General features: G+C 41.1%; 1 protein-coding gene across 1 annotated transcript; it reads right to left on the reverse strand.

The window, feature by feature from the left end:
• Positions 1 to 7,543: 7,543 nt before the first annotated feature.
• LOC124616563 (CARD- and ANK-domain containing inflammasome adapter protein-like) lies at positions 7,544 to 8,005 on the reverse strand. The gene has a single exon (XM_047144883.1). The coding sequence runs from the start codon at positions 8,003 to 8,005 to the stop codon at positions 7,544 to 7,546; it is 462 nt and encodes a 153-aa protein (XP_047000839.1).
• Between the last annotated feature and the right edge of the window lie 12,365 nt (positions 8,006 to 20,370).

Raw genomic sequence — 20,370 nt, forward strand, 5'->3', positions numbered from 1 at the left:
CATGCACAAAGAAGTACTTGTCTCATGTTAAATAGCTTTGATCATATGTAGGACAATATAGAAATTTCATCCTAACACCACATTTCTCGAATACACCCCCCTCCACTCTCCTAGAGAAATCACTAGGGAATGGTTTAAGTATGATAAACGCAATGATTCTTCTCTTTCATGCTTAAAGAATAACGTTATTTGTGAGAACTGCCGGAATTCGGAAATATGTACGACTACATGTGTGAGAATGCAGTTATGGATCAGATTGCATATGCCTTAGCTGGTTTAATATGACGCCACTGTGTAATAAGTTAGTCGCCTTTGTTGGAGTGTGTGTTACGAAAACGTACGTAGTTTACAGGGGAGGGGGAGGGGGAGGGCTAAAAGTGAATGCAGCCAGAGCATGAATTAAGCTTTCCTCGGTTTTGAGTGACCGGGTAGTCCCCAACCCTCCTCAATTCCCCGCATTTCGTGGTACTTTTTCTCTAATTCTATGTATTCTCACTCAATTTAAGTAATTTTTCAAGTTTTTTTCGCAGTTTTGCATATTTCGTCGTATTTCCCTCAATTTTACGTATTTCCCGTCGATTAGTTGTAATTGCTCCAGGTTTTCGTCGATTTTTATGGATTTTATGTCTTTTTCGTATCTACAGGGTGGCGCACGAATGTGTTACCATTTTGTTTTTGAATATAAACTTTATTGTCAATACTATCTGAAAGAAACATATACTACAATGAAGAGCCGTCCATGGAGATTTTTTCTAACTCAGTACATGCTCAATATGTCCACCATTTCGTTTCCTAACTTCCTTCAAACGAACACTGAAGTTAGTGATTACCCTACGGCACATGTCTTCCGTAATTTCACTGCAAGCTTGAAGAATAAGTCTTCTCAGCTCCATTAAATCACGTGGACGTTTCGCGAAAAATTTTTCCTTTTGGTACCCCCAAAGAAAAAAGTCACATGGATTGAGGTCTGGACTATTGGGAAGCCAATTTTGTCCGTCATTGAAGCGAACTGAAAACCTGAGTGAAATGATGCACATGTCGAAATGCTCGTGTAAAAACTCCAACACAGTGTTTGCAGTATGTGGCCTTGCTCCATCTTGCATGAACCACTGCGTGTTGAAGGGGAAGGCAGTAGCAAGAAGCTGTCGAATAAAACTATTGCGAAGCATGCTCAAATAACGCTCGCTGTTCACAGTTTCTTCCAAGAAAAAGGGTCCAATAAGTCCGTGAATGGAAATTGCTGCCCACACTGTAATCCTCGGTGCATAATGTTGTCGTTCATGAAGCACTTGTGGGTTTTCAGTGGCCCAAAAGCGTACATTCTGTTCGTTAACCACACCGTCTAAATGAAAATGTGCCTTGTCTGAAAACCAAACGTTGTTGAGAGTTTCTTCCCTATGCTCCTCCCACTGAGCAAACAGTAGTCTCTGCTGCTTGTGTTCTTCAGTGAGCTTCTGTGCATGGGTCATCTTGTATGGGCACATATGGAGTTTCTAGAATTATGTGCCTACAATTGTGCAGTATTTTCTAAGCAATTTAAACACTGAAGAGAAATCCATAAGAGTTTGAGGAGGTGGAGATCTCTTCTGAACAGCACGTTGCAAGGCATCCCACACATTCTCAATAATGTTGATATCTGGTGGATTTAGTGGTCAGAAGAAGTATTTAAACTCAGAAGAGTGTTCCTGGAGTTACTCTGTAGCAATCCTGGACGTGTGGGGTGTCGCAGTGTCCTGCTAGAATTGCCCAAGGCCATTGGAATGAGCAATAGACATGAATGGATGCAGGTAGTCAGACAGGATGCTTACGTACGTGTCACCTGTCAGACGCGTATCTAGATGTATCATGGGTCCCATATCACTCCAACTGCACACGCCTTACACCACTACAGAGCCTCCACCAGCCTGAATAGTCCCTTGCTGAGATGCAGGGTCCATGGGTTCATGAGGCTGTCTCCATACCCATAACGTCCATCTGCTTCATACAATATGAAGCGAGACTCGTCTGACCAAGCAACATGTTTCCAGTCATCAACAGTCCAAGGTCGGTGTTGACGGGCCCAGGTGAGGCGTAAAGCTTTGTGTCGTGTAATCATAAAGGGTACACGAGTGGGCCATTGGCTCCTAAAGCCTATATCAATGATGTTTCGTTGAATGGTTCGCACGCTGACACTTGTTGATGGCCCAGCATTAAAATCTGCAGTCATTTGTGGAAGGGTTGCATTTCTGTCTCGTTGATAACCTGCCATTGTAGCAGCAGTAACCGATCTAACAACTGCGCCAGATACTTGTTGTCTAATACTGGCGTTGCCGACCGCAGCGCCATATTCTGCCTAGTTACATATCTCTGTATTTGAAAAAGCATGCCTATACCAGTTTCTCTGGCGCTTCAGTTTAGCTGTGGCTTCACAAAAGTCCGATAGCCAAATCGCTTCTACATCGCAAGAGGTGGCATCCCATCATCATCATCAGCTGCGCGCGCTGCAACAGACCCAGTTGGTGTCTCATATTCTGTGTGTAATTTGTCCTTTATCTAATGCTGATTTCCGGTTAATTCTTTTATTTATATGAATGCGCATTCATACAATTGATTCCCCTAGATGGACAATGAATCCGCCTTCTTCAGTGCGGACGCACAAGTATGTCCGACCTCCTATGGGAATCTCAGAGTAGTGAGCTGGAGAAAGTGGAGAGGGACTTCTTATAAGTGGTGCTCAGTGAGAATGTGTGACGGCCGGGAGGCGTGCGGATGGCGCAGTGGATAACACACCTGTGTAACAAACAGGAGATCTCGGTTTCGAATCTCAGTCTGGTACACATTTTCACTCGTCGTCGCTGATTCTGCGTAATGTCCCTATGCTGCTGATATCTTTAATCCCTATCTTTTCCTTTCTCCCCCCCCCCCCCCTCCACCTTCAATTTACCTCCCCCCCACCTCCACCTTCAGTTTACATATAATGTTTTTATAATTATTTCTTTTTGTTACTTTCAATTAAAATCGAACCTCTTGGTATTAAGCATCACACGGTCCTCTAGATTCACAACTGTGTCTATGTTAACTTTTATTACTATGTCTTTCTATGAATGTGCGCATACCAGTGCACCTCTTTCTGTTCCTTCTGTTCATTTCTGTCAAGCCAGTGCGAGTACACGTACACTTTAGATACGGTTTGACATTGAATGGGCAAGTCAAGGCAGTCCAGTTGGACATACAAGCATTTTATTTCGTTGTCGATGAGTTACGTGATGTAACGATGGCCATTTTATATTGTATGGTCGGCTAAGGTTTTATCAACCAACGTATATTCTTCACATCTACAGCTACATCCACGTGGCTGCTCTGAAAATCACACTTAAGTGCCTGGCAGAGGGTTCACGGAAACGTCTTCAAACTAATTCTCTGTTATTCCACTCTCGAACAGCGCTCAGAAGAAACTAACACGTATATCTATCCGTACGAGCTCTGTTTTCCCTCATTTTATCACGATGATCTCTCCTCCCCACGTTTATCAGGTTTAACAAAATATTTTCACATTCGGAGGCGAAAGTTTGAAATTTCGTGAGAAGGTCCCACCACAACGAAAAAGTCTTTGTTTTAATTATTTCCACTCCAAATTCTGTATAATGTTGGTGACTTTCTCTCCTCTATTTCTGATAGTACGAAACGTGCTGCCCTTCTATTAACTTTCTCGATGTACTCCGTTAATCCAATCTGCTAAGGATCTCACACCATGCAGCAGCATTCCAAAAGAGGACGGACAAGCGTAGTACGATGTTAGAGGGACATTCAATAAGTAATGCAACACATTTTCTTCTCGGCCAATTTCGATTGAAAAACATCGTAATTTTTTTGGGCTGACGTGTAATATTGCAGTTTCAGCCCTTATAATTCCATGAAGTTCCGTTTGATGGCGGCGCTATACGTAGCCTTGAAAATGGGTCTGCAACGGAGGTGAGTTCCAAACAAAGAGCTGTCACTGAGTTTCTTTTGGCGGAAAGCCAAAGCATCACACATATTCACTAGCGCTTGCAGACTGTCTACGCTGACCTGGCAGTGAACAAAAACAAGGTGAGTCGTTGGGTGAGGCATCTGTCATCAGCGCAACAAGGTCTCACAAACCTGTCCCACCTCCCGCCTGCTGGGCAGCCGCACACAGATGTGATTCCTGCGATGTCTGAACGTGCGGACACTCTCTTTCGATGTGATCGACTGATCACAACTGAACGTCTTTGTTGGTAGTGCCGACACACTCGTCCACCTCCAGGTGTACTCAAAGGTGTGCGCCTACTGTGTTTCACGCCGCCTAACAGAAGACCATAAAGAGCAACGAAGGGCCAGATGTACGGAATTGCTCTCGCGCTATGTCGCTGATCGTGACAATTTTTGGACGAGCATTGTCACGGGCGATGAAACATGGGTTCAGCACTTCAAACCGGAAACAAAAGAGCAATCCATGGAGTGTCGCCACACCACCTCTCCTCCGAAGAAAGAAGTTCAAAGCTGCATCCTCATCCGGTAAAATGATGGCGACGGTTTTCTGGAACTCTGGAGAGGTTATTTTGTCTGATGTTCTCCCTCACACTGCAACGACCGCCTCTGCAGGATAGTATATTGCGCTACGCTACGAAATTTGAAGAAACGACTTCAGTATATTGGTCACCACAAAAATGCAAACGAACTTCTCCTTCTGCATGACAACATAATTCCTCACGCAAGTCTGCGCTCACTAGAGGAGCTCACAAGACTTAATTGTACTGTTTTTCTCATCCACCCTACAGCACGGTTCTCGCACATTCCAATTTCGATCTCTTTGGCCCAATGAAGGATGTACTCCACGGGAAGCAGTACCCTGATGATGGGCATTTTATAGATGCAGCAATTGGTTGGCTCCGACGTCGAACATTAGAGTGGTACCACGCTGGGGGACAGGCCCACCCAGAAACGTGGAGTAAGGGCGTCGCACTGCACAGAGGTTATATTGAAAAATAATGTTTTCTAACAAGGCGTTTTCACAAGAAACGCCTCTCGTATATACCGCCCCATTTTACTAGAGTCTACGTTTCACCTTCGTATGGTAAAGCCACAAGCTCCAGTGCCTTTTGTGCCCTACAACCTGCACGAAGATTGATCTCCTGCAAGCCACTCCAAGCGCCTCGGAGGTTGCAAAGTACTGGGCACATGTAATATAAATACAATTTGTGTATATATATTTACGTATTTATTGATGTGTATGGCTACTGTAAGTTTGTATGTTTCTGATTCGAGGATATATATACCTTCGTATTTTTTGCTTTCTTCAAACAATTTTATCTTAAATATTATGTTGTAAAGAGATTTTTCTAAGGTGATTTTGTGTATTTTGATTGTTTACAGGTCTGAGGATGGTGTTCGCTTATAACCGAAACTAGCTCATGGTCATATTTTGTCTTACGTAAATGCGATCTAGGCATTAATAGATAAGTGAAAATTTTTTTTTGAAATTTTAACAAACTACATGAAGATGGATTTCTCCATTCCTAGTAATTCCAGGCATTACTAAATATTAGTATGGCTCCTTGGAAAAGGAAACAGATGATTTCCGTTGCTATTATTTCCCAATCTAAGCTTCTGTCCATTTCTACTGACATTACCAGCGACAGGACGCTCTGCCTTATTGTTTCTTCTTCCCTGTAAAACTGTTCGATAGGAAAATTTTAGTAGGTGTCTTACAGGTTACAGTTTGAAATTTTCAATATATGACTGTTTTCTATAGTGGCAACAATAATGATGGCTCATAATGTGGTCTATCTTGTTCTACTCATCAGAGGTAGGTAATACTTAGTTTTCATAGTGACCATCATGAATGTCAGAAATATGTAGAGTGTAATATTATGAATAATAGTAATACTTCATTATCAACACCTAAAACCAATATATATTTTCCGTCCTGTATGGCACTACTAATAAAGAACTCTTTTCCGTCTATTTCAAGAGCAGAATTTACGTGTGCAAATAACATGGATTTTAATAACAACATATATGCATAGCAAGAGCTGATTACATAATGGTCACAAAGGAAATTATCTTTAAACATATGATCCTGATTAACATATTTTGCAAGATGTATCAGACAAAACATAAAAGAAATGCAATAGAATACAAAGCACAACCATTTGGTGTAAACATTGTATAATACTCTGAAATAGCAAACAATGTGAAAAATAACTTCCATTAAGTCCTCCCAATGACTAGCATTTGTAGTAAGGTTTTGGTAATTTGTATATAGTCCCGTTTATAGGAAGTGCTCATACATGTGCCACATTCTGCAAGGGCATGATTATGTCTGTGAGAGAGTCACATAACATAAGCATTTCTTATAAAGAACAATTTGTGGTACACCCATATAGTGACTGTGGAAGACAAGTTTCTTTCTTCAGGGTCTGCTCCTTGACATTCTTATTAGTTGGTTTTTAAGGATTACTGCTATCATTAGTGTTTTTAAATGTTCCTTGACTGTACAAGTAAAAATAGGATTTCCAACCAGAATGACAGTACACAGCAATGTTCACATACAGAGTTTTTTCTGCTTTTACCATTTGATCTTCAAAAAGTGACAGATGACTGTACTACAATTCTCCTCTGTGCATCCGAGGAAAACATTCCAAAGAAATAAAATTTACAATACAATGGATGGTGGCTTGGACGTTTTGAATCAATTGTGTCATATGTATTCATGTATCATTAAGAGGCTATTTTACAACAGTTTGGGTATTACTAGAATAAATTATTTTGTTGTGTTGAATAGATCACAACATACACAAATAGAACAAATAGAAGACACAACAGACATAAGTAAAGAAAGTAAATCAATATATATCAGTAAAAAAAAGCTTTAGTAGGCAACTAAAGACAGTACCTCTAATGGTTATTATAATATAGAAGATTTCTCGCTTGAGAACGTGTGACTCCCCACATGAAGTTGCATCTACGAAGTCCTACTTGGCAGTCTTCACTCTAAGGTGTTGTGCAAATTGGTGTAGCGTCAGAAGCACTATCTAGTAGCGTACCATCAGCTATTAGTTGCTGATCCTGCAGCCAAAATAATAGCACTTCATATAAAATTCGTATGTCTTGAAGACCCAACACAAACTACAAAATATTCTCTGCTCACTCACCAAACAAATATATGTTTCATGTGATTATTTACTAAAATTACAATTAAAGCATGAGCGAAACATAACGGTTTCTTATTGTGGTTCTCTCACATCCTTGTGTAGTACTGACTACCGTATCTTTTATGTATGCCAATAGCATAAAGGACATGGAAGGATATTACATGGCATTCACCTGCTGTGCCAGAGGAATTCTATGTCAAGTAAGTTACTTAGTGACACTCTCAGTAACACGGGTTTGTCTGAGTAGCTGGAATGTGTCATAACTGTAGCTTCAAAAAGTAAACTGTATATTCAGTGACAGTTGTTGTCATCTCCGGGACATAGGAGGGAAATCTCACCCTTATTTTTCTCGCTACCACAGTGGAGAATCTGCCACAACAATGCTACTGTTACTGCAGAATGTCCACCAGTTGGTGGTAGTTGCACTGCACAGCGAGCTCCAGCGGCGTCCTTCCACGATGGTCCCGGATGCCCTTTTTCGAACGCGCCCGCAACAACGCCTCGGCAGCCTCTATGTGGCCTTCCATCACCGCCCTGTGCAGCGGCGTCATCCCGTCCACATTCCTCGCGTTAACGTTGGCCGAGGCGGCCACCAGCTGACGCACCACGGCTGCGTGCCCCTTGCCGGCGGCCAGGTGCAGTGGCGTCAGCTGCAGCTGAGTCTTGGCGTCCACCGCCGCCCCGGCCTTCAGCAGGCACCTCACAGCGCCCTTGTGGCCCCTCCAGGCCGCCCAGTGGAGAGCGGTGGCCCCGTCCTCATCCTGCGCACTAACGCCAGCCCCGCCGTCCAGCAGTGCCTGTAACTCCCTCGTGGTGCCACTCTTCGCCTCTTCGAGCACCCTCTTCTGCATTTCTCTTGCCTCTTCTCCATATGTTAATCTGCACAGAGCGGTGAAATCCTGACATTTTTACAGGCACGTCGTGATGTAGAAATCATACAAAAATAAAAAATGAAACTGTCAATGCCATGTGACATTCCTATTTATAAAATCACATAGGTTGTGAAACAGGGCAGTACATTGTCGCCTCTCCTTCATTTTGGTCTTGGATGAGACAACAACTAAGTGACAGAAAAAACTGGGGAAGACAAAATAAAAGCATTGGTGTTTGCGGATGACTTGATGATCTGGGCAAAGAGGAGGAGGACATTCAGGAACACCTGGATGCTTTGGGAAAAAACTGTGCGACAGTACTAGAAACTAAGCTAGCGAAAAGATTGGAGGTGCACAATTGAAGCAGATGGAAGGTGTTAGTTACTTGGGAAATATGATACAGGAAAATGGAAGAAACGAGAAAGAGGTCAGTAAATGTGGTAGACTAGCAGAAGCATTCCTACAAAGTGTTAGGAGCCTAGTTTGGAATAAAGACATTCCACAAAAAAGAAAAGTAACATATAGAAGTTTTACATCCCAGTACCGATCTATTAATCTAAAACATGGGTAATGAAGAAAAGAGATGTAATCAGGTTACAGGCGTGTGAAATGAGGTTCCTCAGAAGTAGAATACGAGTATCAAGGAGAGATAGGATGAACACAAGAGGATTCCCCAGAAGTCGCATGAAATAGACACGAGATGGAAACCACCAAAAGGAAGTAAAAGGGACAGATTGCTCAAAGGTGTGGAGGATTGTCTTGAAAAAGTGGATGAGGACTGGACTAGAGCGAACACAAAAGATGGTGGGAAAACAGGACTAGATGGTGAGGATTATGTTCAAAAGACACCCAGCCAGGGGCTGGAAACTTTTCAAGATGATGATAATGATTAGAGCTTCGCAGTTGGAAGGTTTCGACACTTGTAACATTTATAATTAAAAAACAGTCTTGATCGCAAATTTCTTTTAATCATAGTGACCGGTTTCAATCCTTAGGGATCTTCTTCAGACTCTGAAATAACATACTTACAGATCGACAGATCCTTGCAGTATCATATATACATTGAAATACAATTGCAAACTACATATACCCAGAACGGCAGGTTGACTTCCATGGAGCAAGCTACGCCGACACATGGCGCTGAACTGACTGCTAAATGGATAGGCAGGGAGTGGTTTAAGTAGCGCTAGTCCCGATCGCCGTTCTGTGTATGACATCAGTGCTAACCAGTCAGAAGCATAGTGAGTCCTATTAGAATAAAATGTATTACAATAGTCTATATTACTAAGATTTGAAGAAGAATTATAGTTAAAATACGTCGTAAAGTTGCTATGAAGTAGATATTCGTCAGAAAATATAATCTGTAGTAAACAATTAGCTTAAAATAAACTAGTCTAGGCTGCCCTCTATTATCCGTTCTGTAAAATACGTGCTGTTGGCAAAGATATATGGAATAGCTGTCAAAGGTTGCTATAGCGATAAAGAGAAGCTACTGACAAAGATAATCTACATAGACGTTGAGGGTTGCCGTAGAAACGGCGTTCTCTATCGATGCGATATTCTGAAAAGCTTGCACAGAGTGCTGTAACGACAGCAAAGACGATCTATTTAGACGTTAAGGGTTACCTTAAAGACGGCGTTCTCTTTCGATGTGGCACGTCAAAAATAAATAGAAAATATAGTAGTGAATATAATAGTCGTTAAATATTGTGTATAGTAATATGAATGGCAGAATAGCGAAACATGGGGCGTAAGTTAACAAGCAGTCTTGCCCAATACGTAGGAAGGAAACACAGACACAAAGGGCAGCATAAGATTATAGATATACAGAGCTCCGTTACATCTCATGTTAAACACGGCCAGTTTCCGCGGAAAAAATGCTGCATTTGTTGCGAGACATCATGGACTATTCCACTTCAGCTGAATGGGTTGAAAATAAATAAATCACTAGGTCCTGATGGAATTCCAATACGGTTTTACAGAGAGTAATCTACTGCATTGGCTCCTTACTTAGCTTGCATTTATAGCGAATCTCTTGCCCAACGTAAGGTCCCGAGCGACTGGAAAAAAGCGCAGGTGATTCCTGTATACAAGAAGGGTAGAAGCACGGATCCTCAAAATTACAGACCAATATCCTTAACATCGGTTTGTTGCAAGATTCTCGAACATATTCTCATTTCGAATATAGTGAATTTCCTTGAGACAGAGAAGTTGATGTCCATGCATCAGCACGGCTTTAGAAAGCATCGCTCCTGCTAAACGCAACTCGCCCTTTTTTCACATGATATCTTACGAACCATGGATGAAGGGTATCAGACGGATCCCATATTCCTTGACTTCCGGAAAGCATTTGACTCGGTGCCCCACTGCAGACTCCTAACTAAGGTATGAGCATACGGGATTGCTTCCCAAGTATGTGAGTGGCTTGAAGACTTCTTAAGTAATAGAACCCAGTACGTTGTCCTCCATGGTGAGTGTTCATCGGAGGTGAGGGTATCATCTAGAGTGCCCCAGGGAAGTGTGGTAGGTCCGCCGTTGTTTTTTATCTACATAAATGGTCTTTTGGATAGGGTGGAGAGCTGTTTGCTGATGATGCTGCGGTATACGGGAAGGTGTCGTCGTTGAGTGACTGTAGGAGGATACAAGATGACTTGGACAGGATTTGTGATTGGTGTAAAAAATGGCAGCTAACTCTAAAGATAGATAAATGTAAATTAATGCAGATGAATAGGAAAAAGAATCCCATAATGTTTGAATACTCCATTAGTAGTGTAGCGCTTGACACAGTCACGTCGATTAAATATTTGGGTGTAACATTGCAGAGCGATATGAAGTGGGACAAGCATGTAATGGCAGTTGTGGGGAAGGCGGATAGTCCTCTTCCGTTCATTGGTAGAATTTTGGGAAGATGTGGTTCATCTGTAAAGGAGACCGCTTATAAAACACTAATACGACCTATTCTTGAGTACTGCTCGAGCGTTTGGGATCCCTATCAGGTCGGATTGAGGGAGGACACAGAAGCAATTCAGAGGCGGGCTGCTAGATTTGTTACTGGTAGGTTTGATCATCACGCGAGTGTTACGGAAATGCTTCAGGAACTCAGGTGAGAGTTTCTAGAGGAAAGGAGGCGTTCTTTTCGTGAATCGCTACTGAGGAAATTTAGAGAACCAGCATTTGAGGCTGACAGCAGTACAATTTTACTGCGGCCAACTTACATTTCGCGGAAAGACCACAAAGATAAGATAAGAGAGATTAGGGCACGTACAGAGGTATATAGGCAGTCATTCTTCCCTCTTTCTGTTTGGGAGTGGAACAGGGAGAGAAGATGATAGTTGTAGTACGAGGCACTCTCCGCCAAGCACCGTATGGTGGATTGCAGTGTGTATGTAGATGTAGATGTAGATATATAGTTTCATTAAGTTCCAATAGGCAGCTGCGCTACACGTAACCACAGAGGCATCTGTAGTGCAGGTGTGTTCCAAGGAGAGAGCTGATTTTGTTGATTTTGTGTGTGTTTTGGCGGAAAGCCAGAGCATTGCAGATACACAGAAGCGCTTGTAGAATGTCTATGAAGACCTGGCATTTAACAAAAGCACGGTGAGTCGTTGGGTGAGGCGTCTGTCATCAGCGCAAGGTCACGCAAGCCCGTCCGATCTCTTGCGTGCCGGTAATGTTGGAATGTGCGGACGCTCCCATTCGAGGTAAGCGATGGATCACAGTCAAAAACCTCGCTGCACAACTGGACGTCTTCATTGGTAGTGCTGACACATTCATCCACCAATCGGCACTCAAAGGAGTATGCCCGCTGCGTCCATCGGCGCGTAACAACAAAGGACCAGCTGTACGTAATTGTTTGCGTGCTACAAGGCTGATCGTGGCAATTTTTTGTCGAACATCGTCAATGACGTTGAAACGTGGGTTCATCACTTCGAACTGGAAAAAAATGGCAATTCATGAAGTGGCGTCGTATCATTTCCCATCCGACCATGTTCAAAGCTGCACTCTCAGCTGCTACAATCATGCTGACAGTTTTCTGAAGGACTTATTCGGTTTGGTGTCCTCCCTCATGGTGCAACCTCAAGTTTGAGGTGTACTGCACTAGCCTCAGGAAATCGAGGAAACGACTTCAGTGTGTTGGTCACCTCAAAAATGCAAACTAACAAACTGAGTCCGGCCTTCAATGTGTTGCTTTTAATTGGTTTAATACGTAGTGTTTTAAGGTGTATGTGGTGTGATCATTAACATTTACGAGGGCAGGAGTGCTGACACATTCCGTTGTAGATCCCTACTGTCAAGGTTTAACCGCCATTGAAAACAGTTTACTGGTCCTCGTTTAAGTGCCACCTGGTTATTGTATTTATATCACACCACAGAGTTAATACGGCTAGTCGCTATATATATGTCTCTGAATTGTAATAACATTACTGTTACGTTTCTGTTTGAGCTAATAGCGTGTCTGAGCGACACGTGTATAATTTTGAAATCGGTAGTTTCCTACATTCTTACCAGTTATTGAGAGGCCGGTTGTTGTTGTGTGTTTAATGCTCTGAAACGGATTCTATTTATGGTGGTACTAGAATTCCTTCAATGACAGTAATTAATAATCATGTATTAATTTTACTGATGTGTTGTAATGAGTTATTGTGTTTCTAGCTATTTAAGGCAGATGTCAGTCTGTTGTAGATACCCACTAGCTCTGGAACTTCCTCGTACCCATTCGTGACCGTTGCTGCTCCAGTCTGGGGGTCCATGTCGAGCCTGTAATGGAAATAGCTGAACGGGCGGGCGTCCGTTTTCGGAGTGTAGCTGTTGAATCTCATGAGCTTGTTTGCTCACATGAAATTTTATATGTTATATGCTAAATTAACTGAATTATTTTGGTAATAACAATCACTGTCGTAATGAAAGAGTACATTAGTTATAAAATTTAACTCTTTTCAGTAAATGTGTAACAGGCCATAGTGTCGCGTTTTTATGAATGTTTAAAATTGAACTAATTTATTTTCACATGAATGGTAAATTTTAAAGATGTGTTGTAGTTTTAGACAAGTGTTGATTTTATTTACCAAGTTCTTTTGTTTAAAGGTACCAAATAAATGTTAGGTGCAACTGTCGATGGTGATTGCCTGATGTGTTGCTTTGGTCCAGTCCTACCGCCCTATAGCCTGTTGTGCTGAGTTTGTGTCGTTGCGTAAAAGGTGTAATTACATGTTGTCTCGACATTGCAATGTCTTTGTAATAGTGTAGCAATCCAAAATAACTTCATGCCTCTTGTTGGGCACCTGGCAGAATGACCTGATGGAAACCAACCATGATGACTGCTGGACTTGTACCCTGTTTCGCAGCCCCAAAAAGTCAATCTGAGTGGTGTGCTTCCGCCGGTGTTCGTCATATGAAAATACGCCCACAGGAAACGAAGATTTTGAAGGTAGACTCATGGGACAGCATTACAAATTCAAGATATCAGTGTTAAGACTCTGGAACTATGTAATGGACGACAGTCGTTCGAATGCCCGATCACTTATCCAGGATTTTATTTACCTTGATTCTCCAAATTACTCAATCAGACTACTGGAATGGATAGTTTAAAAAGGCCATGACAAATTTGCTCTCTGAATATCTCGTCGTCGACAGGGCGTTAATATCAAGTCCTCCTTCCCTCTATCCTCCCTTCCTTTCTCTATGTAACATTCTCCTCAGTCACCTGACGGATACGGTGGGCAGCTGTTTGCTTATGATGGTGTGGTGCACGGTAAGGGGTCGCCGTTGAGTGAGTGCAGGAGTGTACAAGATGACTTAGAAAATTTTCTTGTGGGTGTGATGAAAGGCAGCTTTGTCTAAACGCAGAGATGTAAATGTAGAGAAGCATCTCGAAGAGTTGAAGACAAATAAGTCTCCATGTCCAGATGGAATCCCAATTCGGTTTTACAGGGAGTACTCTGGGGCACTGTCCCCTTATTTAACCTGCATTTATCGTGAACGTCTCACCCATCGAAGAGCCTCAAACGATTGCAAAAAAGTGCAAATGACTCTTGCATATGAGAAAGGTAAAAGCACTTACACGCACAATGACAGACCAATATCCGTGACATCAGTTTGTTGCAGAATTCTTGAATACATTCTGAATCGGATATAATCAATTTCCTTGAGACAAAAAATCTTCTCCACAAGTCAGCAGGGATTTAGAAAGTATCACTCATGCGAAACTCAGCTTGCCCTTTCCTCAAATGTTATTACACGAGCTATGGATGGAGAGCAATCGCTGGCTTCTGCACTCCTGCATTTTCGGAAAGCGTTTGGCGTGGTGTCCCAATACAGTTCATTGACGAAGGTCCGAGCATAAGGTTGAGATTCCCAGATACGTTAGTCGCTCGAACAGTTTTTCTACATCTACATCTACATGGATACTCAGCTAATCACATTTAAGTGCCTGGCAGAGGGTTCATCGAACCACCTTCACAATTCTCTATTATTCCAATATCGTATAGCGCGCGAAAAGAATGACCACCTATATCTTTCCGTACGAGCTCTTATTTCCCTTATTTTATCGTGGTAATCGTTCCGCCCTATGTAGGTCGGAGTCAACAAAATATTGTCGCATTCAGAGAAGAAAGTTGGTGATTGGAATTTCGTGAGAAGATTCCGTCGCAACGAAGAATGCCTTTCTTTTAATGATTTCCAGCACAAATCCTGTATCATTTCCGTGACACCCTCTCCCATATTTCAAGATAATACAAAACGTGTTGCCTTTCTTTGAACTTTTTCGATGTACTCCGTCAGTCCTACCTGGTAAGGATCCCACACCGCGCAGCAGTATTCTAAAAGAGGACGGACAACGTAGTGTAGGCAGTCTCCTTAGTAGGTCTGTTGCATTTTCTAAGTATCCTGCCAATAGAACGCAGCCTTTGGTTAGCCTTCCCCACAACGGCGTATAGGAAGCTAGTGCGACATATTCTTGAGCACTGTTCGAATGTTTGGGATCCCCACGAGGTCGGATTAAGGGAAGACATCGAAGCAATTCAGATGCGTGTCACTAGATTTTTCATCGTAGGTTTGATCAGCACACTAGTATTATAGAGAAGCTTCGTGAACTCAGACTGGAATCTCTGGGGGGAATACGACGTTCTTCTGGCAAGACACTAGTACGGAAATTTAGAGAACCAGTATCTGATCTCTCCATTGGTAAGTATTAGTCCCTCATTCGCATCTGTGAGAGGGGACTGCCAAGGAAAAGATGACCATGAGAAAAAGACTGAGTAACCAATGGAAAGTAGTGGCATGTCACATCAAACAAGTCAATCGACTGATGGCCCAAAAATAAAGCAGACAGGCATAATAAATCTACATAGCTGTCGTTATTTTGTACTCAATAGTACTTTCATCATAATCAATGGCAAGCGTTTTCTGTTATTACTGATAAGTGAGAAAGTTGTTTATGGATCACACAAACATATCTTATGATAAATCTGTGTTGTTTCTTTCATTTTTACTACAACATTCCTCTGTTCCACATTAGTAATCAACAGTTATCGAATAAAACATGAATTAACATGTGACAGTTTCAATTTTGCTATACATAGTATTTAGTTTTAAGTAACAGACACGAAGACAACTACGCAGAACAAAAGTGTTTGGTAAATTATGTGGCCGTTTACTTGCGTACATCTTCATTCAGTTTCTAGATGGTCCATCACTTCGGGTTTCTAGGAGAATTAGCTAGACACAGATCACATGCAAAAAGCGCTCCAAATGAGGTAACGCCCGATAGGTATGCAATACACCTAATGCACAGGTAACACTCTTACGATCTTAACTGACTAAGGCTACTAGGAAGACTACCGAAGTCCATGCTTACTTATGAAAGTCTACAGTAGCCTATGGTAGTTTTACAACTCTAACATTGTCACATGTTAGCGTAGTCTGCCCTCTCGTCTTTTGTCATCCCAGTCATCTGCATCTTCTTTTGTGTCACTGTGTGTCCCTTCTGTCGTCTTCTCACTGCAGGTTGTGACGTAATCAGCTATGTATCTTCCCACAGCTGTAACAAACACCGACGTCTACACCCACCTCTATTCCAGTCATGATGGAATATACACAGTCACCTCATATTAATTATTCCTAAACATTCTTCACATCATTCCCAGTTACCCTACCACTATGGTGTCTTTCTGTCAAGTCTAGTATCATATAGTGCTGTGTGGAATAGGAGAAAAACACCATTGAGTATAACATCTCGTCTTCGTTCCTAAATATTGACGACATTCTGAATAGCAATTGCTACATCAGGAACTTTCAAAGCTCAAAGTGACGCTCCTCTGTCTGGAATCTCCTCATGCCATATTTCAACATGACAATACCCACCACGTGCAGACCTTCTCAGGCGACTGATAGATGCCACAATGCCTCTGGTCTGTACGTTCTAACCTACTCCTCAAAACATGAGTGGGATATCCTCTTCAGAGTTCCAAAGCAAACATTGCTGACAGTTGGTGAACTCAACACACTAACTGCGAGGCCAGTCATTTCCTTGGGACATACAAAGGTCTTCCTTTGACTCCATGCTACGAGGTTCTGACAGCGGCACAGGAAGGCTTCACATTGCAGTGAATTCTGAGAGTGACTTCTGCAATACAAAAACCTTTTATACTTTCCTGTACCCAACTGGTGATAAAGTTTATGTATGTCACGTTAATCCATTTTTATTTATGTACCTAACCTGACCTGATCAGGTCCATCAGGCCCTCTCTCACATCAGACCAGGTTTCACACATACAGTACCTTTTTAGCTCAAAGTCATCTAAGAAATAACAATTTTAATGTGACGACTAGTATTAAAATGATTTGAGTGTCTGAAATGGCAGTGTGAGTAAATTATACTGACTATGAATTAATAAAGTTGATGCTGGCAGTACTTGTATCTCTGCAGCTGCTGCCATTAATAGTGACAATAGTGATAATAATAATAACAATAATAATAATGACAGTAATAACACAAAAGATTGTGACAGATATAATAAGAGTTTCAGTGTAGAAAATAGATGTTTTCTGATATAGCAAGTTCTGAGGAAAAGAAATTTAAGGAGACAGTATCAGTTAAGACTACTGGAAAATGAAGATCACGTTGGAAGAAGGGACATATAAGCGTAACGTATGCACATAGGGACAATGGTGATCCTTATTGTTGCTTGATAAGACAGTAGAGAAGACAGAGGGTACAGAAATCTCTGAGCATGTCTGCACGAAACCAGGATAACTGTACATACGATTATCAAAGGTGATCAAACAATTGAGCTTCACATAAACAACTAACACACATAACCAGTTCCGGACACCATGAGCTTTCTTGAGAAGGACCTCGCATGATAAGATCACCTCAATAAATGGAAATGCATGTAAGGGAGTGTAGCCATGTATGGAAGTGAAACATTGGCGATAAATAGTTTAGACAAGAAGAGATTAGAATCTTTCGAAACGTGGTGTTACAGAAGAATGCTGAAGATCAGATGGGTAGATCACGTAACTCATGAGGAGGTACTGAATAGAATTGGGGAGAAGAGGAATTTGTGGCACAACTTGACTAGAAGAAGGGATCGGTTGATAATACATGTTCTGAAGCATCAAGGGATCACCAATTTAGTATTGGAGGGCAGCGTGGAAGGTAAAAATAGATGAGGGAGACCAAGAGAAGAATATACTAAGCAGATTCAGGAGGATGTAAGCTGCAGTAGGTACTTGGAGACGAAGCAGCTTGCACAGGATAAGGTAGCAAGGAGGGGTGCATCAAACAAGTCTCCGGACTGACGACCACAACAATACCAAGTGTTTGTACGAATTTCTTTTTGAGGTCAAGAGGAAGAGCTTTCTAAATTTTTATAGGATATATGAGGATGCTGATGCACACTGAAGTTATGTGCTCATTCCAATTTAGATTTTCATCTATTATCACTCCTAGAGTCTTTGGTGATGGAGAGAAGTTGATATTCGTCCAATTTAGGGTTAAAGATAGTAGGGATTCCCGACATTTTAGGCTAATGAATCTATAATGCCCAAACAATACCGCTTGGAGTTTGGATGGGTTGAACTATAACCTTGTATCCTGCGTCCATTTTTATAGTGCACAAAGGTATTAAGATTATCGATAGCTTTCTTCAGATTTATTGGTTTTGTACATTGATACAACCAGAGATCATCAGTGTACATGTGGTATTTGCAATGAGATGAAACTGATTACACATCATTTACACACAATGAAAAGAATATAGGATAAAATACAGAAACCTGTTACCACCCACCTCCATTGTGATTTTACTGTATCAGACATGACGCACTGCTGGTGAGACGTCAGGAATGAGCAAAATCATTGCACTGCACTTGGTGAGAAATGTAGGCTGCTAAGTTTGGCGAGTAAAATGTCATAGTTGACACTTTCAAAGTCTTTCCTGAAGTCTGAGACGCGCATGATAGTTGCCTCTGTACGTCCACAGAAAGCTTCATGTCATCTGTTACCTTTATAAAGGCATATGTTGGGCTGTTATATTTACAGAAGCCTGATTGTATTCTTCTATTAGGATGTTTGTAGTTAGGTGGTTTGTTAACTGGTCGTAGACTACAAGTTCTAAGGCTTTGGACAGTGAAGGAAGAAGGAAAATAGGTTGGTAATCATAGGGTGCTGTGGCAATGTCCTTTTAGGTAATGGAGTTATTGGTCCCTGTTTCCAGGCCCCAGAGGAAACACTGGTGGTTAAGGATTGGTTGAAGTTACCTCTTACAGTGGGCGCATGTGGACTGTGATATCATTGTATCCGGTAGATGCTAATCTGTTAGGCATGAAGGCTTTTTTGACGGTGTGCAAGTAACATGCTTTCAATAGAACTTTTCGTGGCTACAGTCGTTTACTGCCATGATTAGATTAGATTAGATTAGATTAATACTAGTTCCTTGGATCATGAATACGATATTTCGTAATGATGTGGAACGAGTCGAATTTTCCAATACATGACATAATTGGGTTAATTTAACAACATACTTAAGTTAATATAACAACTTTATTTTTTTGTGTTTTTTGTTTTTCTTTATTTTTTTTATTTATTTTTTTTAAATATTTTTTTCTGTTTTTTTTCTTAATTTATATCTAAAAATTCCTCTATGGAGTAGAAGGAGTTGTCATTCAGAAATTCTTTTACTTTCTTCTTAAATACTTGTTGGTTATCTGTCAGACTTTTGATACTATTTGGTAAGTGACCAAAAACTTCAGTGCCAGTATAATTCACCCCTTTCCGTGCCAAAGTTAGATTTAATCTTGAATAGTAAAGATCATCCTTTCTTCTAGTATTGTAGTTATGCACACTGCTATTACTTTTGAATTGGGTTTGGTTGTTAATAACAAATTTCATATGAGAGTATATATACTGAGAAGGTACTGTGAATATCCCTAGATCCTTAAATAAATGTCTGCAGGATGATCTTGGGTGGACTCCAGCTATTATTCTGATTACACGCTTTTGTGCAATAAATACTTTATTCCTCAGTGATGAATTACCCTAAAATATGATGCCATATGAAAGCAATGAGTGAAAATAGGCGTAATAAGCTAATTTACTAAGATGTTTATCAGTAAAATTTGCAATGACCCTTATTGCATAAGTAGCTGAACTCAAACGTTTCAGCAGATCATCAATGTCTTTCTTCCAATTTAATCTCTCATCAATGGACACACCTAAAAATTTGGAATATTCTACCTTAGCTATATGCTTCTGATTAAGGTCTATATTTATTAATGGCGTCATACCATTCACTGTACGGAACTGTATGTACTGTGTCTTATCAAAATTCAGTGAGAGTCCATTTACAAGGAACCACTTAGTAATTTTCTGAAAGACAGTATTGACAATTTCATCAGTTAATTCTTGTTTGTCAGGTGTGATTACTATACTTGTATCATCAGCAAAGAGAACTAACTTTGCCTCTTCATGAATATAGAATGGCAAGTCATTAATATATAATAAGAACAACAAAGGACCCAAGACTGACCCTTGTGGAACCCCATTCTTGATAGTTCCCCAGTTTGAGGAATGTGCTGATCTTTGCATGTTACAAGAACTACTTATTTCAAATTTCTGCACTCTTCCAGTTAGGCACGAATTAAACCATTTGTGCACTGTCCCACTCATGCCACAATACTTGAGCTTGTCTAGCAGAATATCATGATTTACACAATCAAAAGCTTTTGAGAGATCACAAAAAATCCCAATGGGTGGTGTTCGGTTATTCAGATCATTCAAAATTTGACTGGTGAAAGTATATATGGCATTTTCTGTTGAAAAACCTTTCTGGAAACCAAACTGA

This window comes from Schistocerca americana, chromosome 5 (genome assembly GCF_021461395.2).
Source record: "Schistocerca americana isolate TAMUIC-IGC-003095 chromosome 5, iqSchAmer2.1, whole genome shotgun sequence".
Taxonomy (NCBI): domain Eukaryota; kingdom Metazoa; phylum Arthropoda; class Insecta; order Orthoptera; family Acrididae; genus Schistocerca; species Schistocerca americana.

Excerpts from the sequence above, each read along its gene's own strand:
- LOC124616563 (XM_047144883.1), bottom strand. The coding sequence starts at position 8,005 with ATGCAGAAGAGGGTGCTCGAAGAGGCGAAGAGTGGCACCACGAGGGAG.